The sequence below is a fragment of the Aedes aegypti genome, chromosome 1 (assembly GCF_002204515.2).
Source record: "Aedes aegypti strain LVP_AGWG chromosome 1, AaegL5.0 Primary Assembly, whole genome shotgun sequence".
NCBI lineage: Eukaryota > Metazoa > Arthropoda > Insecta > Diptera > Culicidae > Aedes > Aedes aegypti.
In genome coordinates, this window is record NC_035107.1 from 247,099,984 (window position 1) to 247,112,552 (window position 12,569).

The following is a 12,569-nucleotide window of genomic DNA, read 5'->3' on the forward strand; positions in this document are numbered from 1 at the left end:
TGAATTGGTCCGGTAAAGCCCGTGGTTGATCTTTTGTGACGCAGAAAATGGTAAGTGATAAAAGGCTGAAAATAAAAGCTTTTTTCGAGTAGCTCAGCTGTTGTGTGCTGCAAAAATTTCCCACGAGAACGGGAAGTCCAGGCAAGCATGAGAATAATATACTACACACGGTAGTCAAATAATTCTACGAGCAGAATGTTTATTATTATGCCGTTTTATTTTCGTGTTTTATGATTCTTTACATTTGTGTTTCATAATTCTTTACATGATTATCATTATCGACATAATGATAATGATGACCACACGCAGATCATAACATGCATCAGACATTTTAGTTTTAAGAAGACTTTAACATGACTTAGTGCAGTCTTAGGAGTTTTATCGATGTCTTTCTAAGACAAAAAAGCTGAGGTTTTAAGTATAGGTTTTAATGGACACTATACAGCTCCTTCAACATACAATTTATTATCATCAAATTTAGCTATCAAAAAAGTTTTAACAGAAGCACTTAAAGGTATCTACAAAGCAATTTAAAGTGCTATTTACTGTAAAGATCGTTTAGCACTTTCACACCCATTATTAAATCTGTTGGGATTTAATGCATCACTAACAAAACCTCAATAAATAACATCTAAGATCAAAGAACATTGAAATTGTTACTTGGGTTTACACGATGTGTCATGTAAAATTGCGACAAATCTGGCATTCCCTTTATGTGCATGATTTTACGCTGAAATTCACATGGATTTTTCTTTCTGTGTAGGTATCTTCAAAATAGGAATTTTAGTGACCTCATTCATTATAAAGGACCAAAAAGAGACCAACAGGAATTAATAAAGAGCCCATGAACCAAGCAAACAAAATAATCAATACAGGAACTAGAAAATAAGATTTTTTACGAATTTTTCGGAGAACCCAGCCAGATATTTCTCTATACATATTTCTAAAAAAATGGGAATGGAACTACCGTAATTTTTTTGAATATTTCTTAAATTTTTCGTTTGAAAATGCAAATGTTGCAAATTTTATATTTTTAAAACAAGTACTGCCACCCATAGCTCGTGACTATATACTGCATTTTCTTTTTTGAAAGATTTAAGCATGTTTTATTTTTTTTTTTTTACATTTAGCTGATATTTTTATTAAGCTGATATGGGGTAACATTGATCACCTATGTAAACAACGTTCGGTTATGTTGAAAACGTCGTAACTTACTTAAATCATGACCCCTGAAGCCGAATATGAAAGCCAAACGCTTACAAGTCATTTACTTATTGAGTTATTTTAAAATTAAAAACACCGCGAACCACGGAATACGCCTAAAGGTAGGCAATTTCCTAAGGGAATTCTATATTCTTTACAGTAATCCTTTAATGTTTCCTAATTGAACAAACTTATGAAAGTTTTGACAACGGTATCGTTTTTAGCGATGCCGTTTTTAGTAAGAATTGCATTTTCCTTGTGCATATCGTTTGCAGAACTTATGTGAGACATGAATCTTCGATAGTGTCATCCTTACCCATTGAAATCATTGTTTCGAAAAGTTGGCAAATTTACGCATAAGGTAAACGCAATTTTCGCAAAAACCTTCACTTTCATTAGCTCATGAATATGAGAAAGAGAAGCACCATTTATGATTAGGAAATGTTTCATCAATAAATGATGATACGAACGTTTTACGGGATGAGTCATTCCGATCAATGTTACCCCGCTGATAAATGATGCCCCTGATTACGGTACTCTGTTTTTCAAGATTTTTTTCATCAGAAACTTGGAAGATTTCTTCATAAATTTATTTGTTGATTCTTCAACGGGTCTCTTAAGCAATTAAATAATTAAATGGATGAAAACAAGTACGACGGTGAGCCTCATTAACTAATGTACAGAATTTTTTTTTAACAAATTTGATTTTAGTGCTAAAAATTAACTCTAAAATAAAAAAAATCGAAGGAACCTACCGTTTTGAATCATATTACGGACAGCTTTAAATTCCGGACACTCTACTTTGTATGGGAAACATTTCACACGAAATGTTTCAATGTCCAACTGCCTTAGGCGTCCCTTTAGTTCGGCCGACAATGTCCATATCATCTGCGAAGCAAACAAATACTGGATCTCGTGAAAATCGTACCCCCGTGAATCGTAGCCCGGCTCACCTTCTAGTGCAATATTGAACAACAGTCACGAAAGTCCATCACCTTGTCGTAGTCCCCGGTGGGATCCAAACGAACTGGAGTGTTCGCCTGAAACCTTCACACTATTTTGCACACCTTCCATCGTCGCTCGTATCAATCTCGTGACCTTCCCGGGAAAGCTGTTCTTGTCCATGATTTTCCATAGCTCTACGCGGTCGATACTGTCGTATGCCGACTTGAAATCGATGAAAAGTTAATGCGTTGGGACCTGATATTCACTACATTTTTGGAGAATTTTCCGAACAGTAAAGATCTGGTCCGTTATCGATCGGCCGTCAACGAAGCCGGCTTGATAACTTCCCCCGAACTCGTTTACTACAGGTGACAAACTACAGAAGATGATCTGGGATAATACTTTGTAGGCCGCATTTAGAATGGTGATCGCTCGAAAGCTCTCACAATCTAACTTGTCGCCGCATATTACCCCTTCCTTCCACTCTTCCGATAGCTGTTCTGTTTCCCAGATTGTGTCTATCAGCCGATGCAGACAATTGGCCAGCCTCTCCGGGCCCATATTTATGAGTTCAGCTCCGATTTCATCCTTACCAGCAGCTTTATTGTTCTTGAGCTGGTGAATGGCATCCTTAACCTCTCTCAAAGTGGGGGCTGGTTGGTTTCCATCCTCCGCAGTACCGACGAAGGCATTTCCTCCGTTGTCTCATCCTTTATTGCCTGTGCATTCAGCGCCATTCAGGTTCTCGTCGAAGTGCCGCTTCCACCTTTCGATTACCTCACGCTCGTCCGTCAAAATGCTCCCATCCTTATCCCTGCACATCTCGGTTCACGGTTTACTCACATTATCTTAGGGAGTCAAGCAAATGTAAGACTTCAATAAGAAGGTTTAGAAAATGGTGCGCATGAATGCTAGGACAACACGGGACAAAAATTCGTGTGGGCTGTTTTCTAAATCTTCCCAATGAAGTTTTACATATAGGGAGACTTACGGCTTCGGCACCATTCGACTATTATCGGCAACCAAATTTCAAACGCCTAATACACAGTATTTATCTATCAAAACACACCAATGAAAATATTCAGATGATTCTTCACTCTGTCAGCTTCCCGCTGACGAGATTTGCGAGACGGAACAAACAATTTTGCCAGAGATGTCATCAATTCAAATGAACACGCCTCAAAATGCGACTGATTTGGAGCTGCCGAACAGATTCGCCTGCAGCGCTTATGGGAAAGTTGCCGAAGAGATTGAGGCTGCCGACAATAGTCACACTGACAAGAGATGTTCGCAGCGTTGTAAAAACGTTTCCAGAAAATTGTTAACAAGTCTGTCGGTGTGAATTGATAGAGGATTGAGCAACGCATGAATGTAAACACACAAACACGTTATTTGGCTGCTGATGTCCGAGAAAATTATAAAAGAAGCGCGACATCGGCTTAGACTGCCGAGAATACGTAAGTTCCCCTACTTGGATTCTCGTTAATTTAGAAAAGTACCGCCCCATGAAAAACATACGTCCAAAGATCTCCTACATGTTTTACCCATCTCCCCGTCATTGGAAGTGACACTGACGCTTTTTTTTGTATCTTGTAATGTAATATATTTTTTGCAATTGCTCATCGTAATAGGCTGTTTTTCATCACGTCAATCTGTCATGAAACGGCCTACTTTCCTGCACTGAAGTATGCAGTGCGGGAATAGTCATTACCTAACCGAAACCAGTGCTGTAATGATTCATTACGCAACGCTTTTTCATTACGCAACTGCTTTGAGTTGCGTAATGAATCATAACACAACACTTTTTCAGAAATTGTAAAACAATGGTGAATGCATTCCGATATAATTTCTGATACCCTCAAGTGGTCTTCAACGAAATTGCAAAAAATGTTGTACGTAACTCGTTGCAGAACTCGATTATTACAGCACTTGTCGTAATTATCCTACTCGGCAAGCCTCGTAGGATAAATTTACGACTCGTGCTGTAAAAATCATCATTCTGCAACTTGTTTCGTAAACTACTAATTTATTATGAATTTAGTATAGGACATGAACCACAGCCGATTCCATCATCTTCAGATCGTTTGTACTCTGCTGGTATGGTGCCACTCTAGGTTCGTTCGTTCTGAAATAAAAAAATATATAATTGTAAACCCACTATATTTAATAGTGTTAGTTTCGAACCCGAAGTCGAAGTTTTCAACAGATAACAAACAACTCAGAAAACGCAATGATTGCTGAGACGGAAATTTCAGTCCACTGCAATTTTTATAGCAACCTACTTTGGTAAGGTGTGCCAGTCAGTGCGCCGAAATGTGCCATTGCTGCGCAAGGCACACTGCGTAGAGTGACCACCCCCTTGGATTCCGTCCCACGTACCCGACGTTGCTTTCAGCTGCATCGTTGATGGCTGCTTTCACTGTTCTCCAGCAGTCCTCAAGAGGGGCTTCATCCAGCTCACCCTCTTCCGGTAATGCAGCCTCGAGGTGCTGCGCGTATGCAGCTGCGACATCCGGTTGCTTAAGCCGCTCTAGGTCGTACCGGGGCGGCCGTCGGTACCGTACATTGTTAACGACGGAGAGTTTTGGGAGCAGTTTGATCATCACCAGATAGTGGCCAGAGTCGATGTTAGCGCCACGATAGATCCTGACGTCGATAATGTCGGAGAAGTGCCGTCCATCAATCAGAACGTGGTCGATTTGTGTCCTGGCCATCCTGAGCGTTTGGATCTCCTATGATAATTTTGACGTCGTTGCTTGGGCAGCTGTCGTACTCGCGTTTGAGCTACGCGTAAAAAGCGTCTTTGTCATCATCAGTGCTTCCGGAGTGAGGGCTATGCACGTTTATTATGCTGAAGTTGAAGAACCGGCCTTTGAGCTTCAACTTGCACCATTCTGGCATTCTGGCTTGCAGGGCCTGACACCAACCCCCTAGATTTCCGGAGGACCATTCCCCCTAAATGTTCGGAGGGCCATAATGACAAATGTAGTACATCCAAAATAATTCAGGTATTTGCCTATAGTTTTTTTTTAGATAACACTCCGTATATTTTTCCAGGTGTTAATTTTGGAACAATCTAAGAAAGCCCTCAGATAATTTCATTTTAGCTACATTCCTGGATTCAACCTGAGATTTTTCTTATTTTTCTTCTTAATCACAGAAATAACCTCCAAAGATTCTCTTACTCGGGTTTTTCTGGGACTTCCTCCCAGATACTCGTTTAGATCATCTTAAAGAATTCAACCAGTATTTTTTTCCAGAAATCTGGAGGCATTTCTTAGGATTTCCTACATATGTTCGTTCAGATTTTTTAAAGATTTCAACCAGGAATTTCTCTAAGGATACCATTAGCAATCACTCCAGATATTCCTCATAAGATTTCTACAGTAATTCCTTTATGTTATTCTCTAACAAATTTCCAAAGGAATTCTTTAAAGAATTTTATTAGGCATTTTTTATGTAGGTCTCTAGGAAAATGCAAAAAGAATTTTATTTAATAATATTAAAAAAAAGAGGTGTTTTAAAATAATCACTGTTAAAACTTGTGTAAGACCTAAAATAACCCTTGATAAATTCCATCAAGAATGTCAGAAATCTGAGAAAGACTTGCATTATGTCCTAGATAAAGTGCTAAGGTAATTGAAAAAAAAAATCAATCAAACCTCTGGATAATATCCAGCATGATTTAGAGAAACGATTTCTTGAATCGGATGGAATCCCTGAAGAAATTTGTGTAATCGGGGAAATCACCGGCATAATTGCTGTAATATTAAAAGACACTGACACGTTAATGCTTCCAGTGGGCATTTATGCCCTTCGAAGGAAGCACCACACTAGACAACGGACTAGCATGCAACGCCCAGTGGCACAGTCGGAAAACATTCCTCACGAAAAATCGAACCCACACTCCCTAGCACGATGCGGCTAAATGCCTGGTGACACTAACAGCACGGCTACGAAGCCCACAAACTAGAGTTGGTTATTATATGAACTTTTATAGAACCAACTTTGAAAATTACTCGAGTAATGTTTGGAAGAACTCTTGCAGCAAGAGTAATCCTTGGATGAAATATTGAAGAAACTATTAGATAACCCTTTGGAAGACCTTTATGAGGAATCGGATTTATTGAAGAATTTCTGGAAAAGTTTCAAATAGATTTTTTTCGAATCAGGCGGCATCCACAAAGCGTAACGCTCTAGGAGGAGGGGGAAAGTAGGCTCAAGCGTTAAGGCTCATACAAAAATTTGAAATTTTTCATACAAAAAGCTTTTTGGATGGGGGGGAGGTGGTCAAAAATTTCCAATATTAGCGTTACGTAATAAATGGACGCTGCCTAATTCATGCATAAATTTTTGGAGTAATTCCAAGCAGTAACCGTAGGCAGGGTGTCTACTCGTTTGCCGAAATGAAATTTCCTGATGTTTCCAGGTTTCAAAAAATAATTCCACATTCAATAAATACTCTAATTTTATATGACTAAAACAAAATAATGACAATTTTGAAGTGTTTTTGATTTAATAGCAATTTATACACTTTTAGACATTTTTTAACGCATGCTAAAGCTATTCCAAGATGAAGGTGCTAACAATACCAAAGTTGGAGTTTTATTCAAATGAATTTTATTCGCCAATGATAGTCTTTGATTTCGTTTGTAAATGGCTCTGTTCATCACCGTGAACTTAACAGCACTTTCAAGTGTATAAGTATGCTTGTTTTCATACCACAACGTCGAAGAGTTCTAAATTAACCTTCTTTGTCCCATGGAAGCCCAAGGGCTCCATTGATTTTCGACGAACTTAAGACAAACTGAATCAGATAAATACAATACAATAGTTACATAAATATGATATAATTTGTTTTGGAATGGTTTCGAATTATTTGGCTTATATGCAACCCTATTTTTTCAAGCAATTTTGGTAAACACGCTTTTGTTGTAAAGAAATAGTTGATTTAAGTCGTGGGAAAGAGAGGGTTAATCATAATAACCAGTTCTGGTAGCGACTAAATGCTTTGAAAAAAAAAACAAAAAAAAACTCTCCTGAAAAAAGAGATTAAACAGGAACCATAAAGAAACCGAAAAGAGAATAAACGGTAATCAAAAAATAAAATGAAACCTAACAGTAACCAGGAGAAGAGAGTTTGAATGATCATACATTTATCAGAGAATATTTCTAAAACTCTAAAAATTTCCATCTTGTGACATTACGACAAATATTTTTTTCAGGTTAGATGAAAGAATAGATAACTTTATTTGAGAAATTTTCTTGTTTTGTTTAGAAGTTCATGTTGAAACCTTTCCAACAATGTTCCTAAGAAATTTCTAAAAAAAATAAGTTTTAAAAAAATTGCGAACTTTTTTCCAGGAGTTTTCTATGTATTTCTTCAAGGAAATGTGAATGAAATTTTCCAGGAAGCTGAGAAATGGCTGTTATAACTTGTGTAAGTTCTTAAGTCACCCTTGATGAATAAGGATTTCTAAAAGAAATCACTCTTGAGGAAATTTTACAAGATTTTCTAGATTATTACTCAGATAACGCAGAATTTTGTGAAGGAATTCCTGAAAAAAACATAGTACGGTAAATCCCTAAAAAAATGTGTAGGAATGATTGGAGATTTCTGGAATAAAAATGCTGTAGTGTTAACTGGTGTGAAACCTTAAATGTACTTTTGAATATTCTATGGTGATTTTTTGAGTTATTTATTGAAAAATGTTGGGAAGAACTCCAGTAATCCTTGAATAAAATGCTGTTAAAATTCCTACAAACAATCTATGGAAACTCAATAATGAAACACAGGAATTTAAGAAATTATTTGAAATGTTCTTTCTAGATTCAATCGGATAACCCCTCGACAATTTTTTTGAGCAATTCTTTGGAATAACCGTAGGTGAAATGGCGTTGAAATTAAAGTTGGGATGGAAAAAAATCATAGAACGAATTTTACCAAAAACTGAACCTTTGCGGATTTTCGTGGAAAAAATCTGTGGAAATCATTGGAAAATCTCTTAGAGTAACGACTGAAGAATTCGGTTGAAAAGTTAGTGAAAAATATCTGGAGGAGTGTTAGGATAGTCCTTGAAAAATTGTTCTCAGGGATTACGAGAAATAACTGGAGATAGTAACATTGAAGTGCTCGAGGATTTCCTGAATCAAATTCTGGAGAACTTATGTTAATCACCATTTGATAAATTATTGAAAGAATTGGTAAAGAATTTATGGGGAGAACTTTGTATTAGTTCCTAATAGTATTTAAAATGAAATCCCTGGAGAAGCCACTAGGATAATTCGTGAAGCTATTCTTGAGAAATATGAGACGAAATTTAGCATAATAATTATCTGCAAGATAAGGAAAAACCATACTTTAGAGACCATTTTGGTTAAAATAGAAACTTCAAAGACCTTTCATCAAAATTAGAGACTTGCATAAAAGTAAATACCAATTCTATAAAAAGAAACCTGCTCCCAACCCTAGGTATGTTAATCTTTTACTGATTAAATATAGATATATTAAAAACGACAATCGTGTTTTGTTAAGTCGATAAAATTTACTGGAAAGGATTAGATAAAGTTTTGATAGCGGCGCAGCCGAATTTTTTTTCGATTGAAGAAAATTTTCTTTCCAGAAATGGTTGACGCCAAAATCCTTTTCGTGAACATATTCTACCATGTGTTACTACCGTCAAATGGGGTGACTTGCAACGGCGGGGTGACTTGCAACACATTGTAATTTACAGCTAAATTTCACTATAAAACCCAATTTCAAAAGAAAATTTGTTTTAAATCGGTGCTTCAATGCGTGTGACTCACAATTCAAGTAACGGCTACGATTAAAGCTGTTATTATAAATATGTTTATACATTAAACATAATTCTTTTAAATGTCTTGAAAACTGATACTTGATAGAGGTTCAAAATCGTGATCTGAAATCATGAGATAGATATAATTTACAAAAGTAATACTCTACATGGTGTTTCTATAACTAATAAGTGATAATATGACAAATTTTATTTTACGAAATTGTAATAATAACTTTTTAATAAAAATCATTTTTATATAAATGTACCTATGCGGGGTGACTTGCAACACTTTATTTCTAAGCAATTTAGAGTTTTATAAAAGTTAAAAACTTTTTTATTAGGTCTACTTTATAATTAAAAGAGTTATAATTCATTAATCAACTACAAACAATCGTTAAAAATATTATTCAGTTATGATATTGGACCTTGATGATTTAACGCCTCTTTTTCCCATATAAAAATAGCTCAATTATTTTCTTACTAAAAGGTGTTCAAAATGCTTTTGTACTGGTTCGAATGCTTTAAACACATGAATAACAATACTTAACAAGTGTGACTAATAAAAAATATCAACATTTTGTTGGCAAAAACTAAATTAGCATTGAGTGTTGCAAGTCACCCCGCACAAGGACATTTAAAAAATTTCACCTTGTTGATAATTTTTAATATGATAAAATAATTCGATTCAATCTTCTGTCATGCCATTCTGTGGGCGGGCCGGCCATTCAAAGTTCTACGAGGAATTTAGATTTTTAGATGACGTTTAGATCATGGTTTTGATTGATTGAAGTTGAAAAGTGTTGCAAGTCACCCCGTTTGACGGTACCTCAAAATAATTTCCCTGATTATGATCAAAATTCCCTGAGAATTCCAGGTTTTTTCCAGGTTGTATAAAATTCCCTGATAATTCCAGGTTTTCCAGATTTTTCCAGGTAGTAGACACCCTGGTAGGTGAATTCTTGAAGGAATCTATATGCAAATACATGGAAGGATGACTGCAAAAAATCGACGTACGCTGTAAGGGGGAAGGATCCGTCATTGATTTCGGAAGTTCAAAATCAAGAAAATTTGCAGGAAAATGTGTTCACGGTATTCTGTACTCCACCCGAAACACAGTGAACACATTTTCATCGTATAATTTTTAGTTTTGAACAAAAAAACTGCTTTTGAAGTTTTGATGATGACGATGACGGAGCGTTGAATTTGTCTTTGGCTGAACGGTAAAGGGAAAAAAGCCCTAAACGAATTCATTCTAACACTCTGGAAAAAAAAACCTTTGTGAATTTTCTAGGAAGAACTTCTGCAGGAATCTTTAGAAGGTCTCAGAACTAGCAATTGGAGATATCAGGTGAAGAATTATTGAAAAAAATATCTTAAGCAAATTTTGCAATAATCTTTGAGAAAAGGTTTAGTGTACTCCCTGTAGAAGATGCAGCGTTAGAGTGTTCAAGGACTTTCTGGAGAAAATTCCCTAAGTATCCTTTCATTCCATCTACTTATAGAACATTGAAATCACGTGCTTGTAAACACCTACATATTAATCTCCCTCCAAAAGCTATCCCTTCGCATGATATAATTTGTTAACGGATTATCTGAAGCAAAAACAAGCACAGGTGTGTTGTAGCTAGTCCCCTCGTTGAATCGCTTTTTGATCAAGGATTTTCTTTCCCATCCATCTCATAATTACCGAACACTTGCACCGATACATTTTTCAATTTACTGTATCATAAAACAAATTACGGCTAATGACAACGCATCGCTGTTTGGATTTTCTTCAACTCCCTACCGAATGTAGGATCAGAAGCGAAAAATTGCAATAGACCCTTTCCCCAGCTGTTATAAATAGATCCCTTCCGCATAGCATTCTAATACACATGAACCATACCGTAGAGAAATGTCCAGAACAGTACGTACGTGCAGAGTCCTCCGAGGAATCCGTTGGTCAGGAGACTTTTCCGGGTGATGAAATACTTCTGCCAATTGGAGCCGGATTTGAGCAGCAGCATGCACCACAGCCCGAGAACGGCCAGCACGTAGAACAGGAATCCGATTATGCCGGTCAGCCCGAGAACACCTGAAACATCGGAACGATAATTTTAGATTGAACGCTTTCCCCAGGCGGAAGGTTGAATCAATATTCTTACCAGCGGTGCTTCCGGACAGGGCAGCCATCGAAGTTCGGCAGTATTCCACGGCGGATGCGTTGTTTCGGATGGCCGTTTCGCTGTAGGCGATCAGCTCTCCCGTTTTCGACTCGCGCGTTTTAACTCGGGATGTGGCCATTTTACTATCAATGCAAAATTAGTGTTTTATCCTGCTAATTTAATTGGATTTTCCAAAAGAAAATTAATTTAATGTGGGGAATGTTTTGATTCTGTTCCGAATCAGACGATCACTGCGCTGTCGGGTCGGGTGTTCGTCAAATGTCAAACTTATCCCCACCCATCGTGCACGGAAAAAGAAATATCTTTTGATAATCAAGACTAATATTGGAAAACGGCGGATAAAAGTCACAAACAAGGTACAATTCAAGATTGATTGAAGGGAGGTTCAGTGATCTAAGCAGTCAGTGGGTGCGAAGTGTGGTCAGCTACAGGGGAGGTGAACGTGACAGCTGGCGAGGTGGCTAGCTGGCGAGTATCTTTTCATGTATCGTTTCTATGGGAATGTTAGGGATTGTTTACCACAGAACACAAATCCTACCGGTAAGTGAAAATTTTCTCCCGCATTTTTGAGTAACGTTTACCTTCTTTGTGTGTTTTAGAGGATGTAAATGCAAGTGTTTTATTGATTAAAGTAAGGAAAAGCTACTAGGATGCTACATTTCTTCTATGACTAGTAAAATTAAAAGCCGAACGGAACGAGATGGAGTGTGGCTGTGAAAAATGTTTGGAGGTACGTCTTGAGTTAGCACCTTCAAACCAAAACAAACTCGCCAGCTGTCACCTGTTATTTTAAGGGCTCATTCATTTATTTCATAACGCTAAAATTGACCATTTTGGACACCCACCCACCCCCTTGTAACGCTTTTTGTATGAACATTAATGAATTTTTGTATGGACCGTAACATCCTTTGGACACCCACCCACCCCCTCTAGCGTTATGAAATTTGTGAATGGGCCCTTAAAATGGCGAATTCAACATTCTGGCACATTGAAGTACCTCCCTTCTAGATACCTTGGTACAATGGTCGAAAAATCAAGGTCAAAATTGTAGCGCCTGAAACGAAGAAAAATAATCTGAATACACGGGCAATTAGACGTACACTAGAGAAATTTACATCGAACACTTGTACCTGACACCCAGAGGCGTCTGTGCGTTTCGTGACGATTTGCTCTCCAGATGCGTGAGTTGAACATTTTCACTAGCTGCCACTTGGGTCAGATTCGCTACTTGGAAGGGCCCATTCACATATTTTATAACGCTGAAGGGGGTGGGTGGGTATCTTCAAGATGTTACAGGTCATATAAAATTCTGAAATAATTCTTACAAAATGCGTTATGGGGTGGGTTGGTGTTGAAAATGGCCACTTTTGGCATTATGAAATTTGTGTTCCAATGAACGACCCCTATAAGACCTATAGACCCTTATAAGTCTGTAATCGCAAATGAGAGGATTAGAAGC

General features: G+C 37.4%; 1 protein-coding gene across 1 annotated transcript; it reads right to left on the reverse strand.

Annotated features, from left to right (window-relative positions):
• Positions 1-10,648: 10,648 nt before the first annotated feature.
• Positions 10,649-11,368, reverse strand: LOC5566473 (ER membrane protein complex subunit 6). The gene is made up of 2 exons (XM_001650807.2): positions 11,090-11,368; positions 10,649-11,019 (listed from the first exon to the last, which is right to left on the reverse strand). Exons 1-2 carry the CDS (start codon positions 11,226-11,228, stop codon positions 10,811-10,813), a joined length of 348 nt encoding a protein of 115 aa, XP_001650857.1. The 5' UTR covers positions 11,229-11,368; the 3' UTR covers positions 10,649-10,810.
• Positions 11,369-12,569: the final 1,201 nt, after the last annotated feature.

What these genes read in the sequence shown, in the direction of transcription:
- LOC5566473 (XM_001650807.2), bottom strand. Translation starts at nt 11,228, where the DNA reads ATGGCCACATCCCGAGTTAAAACGCGCGAGTCGAAAACGGGAGAGCTG. An exon ending in CCTGTCCGGAAGCACCGCTG is followed by an intron (nt 11,020 to 11,089) that starts GTAAGAATATTG and finishes CCGATGTTTCAG; the next exon opens with GTGTTCTCGGGCTGACCGGC.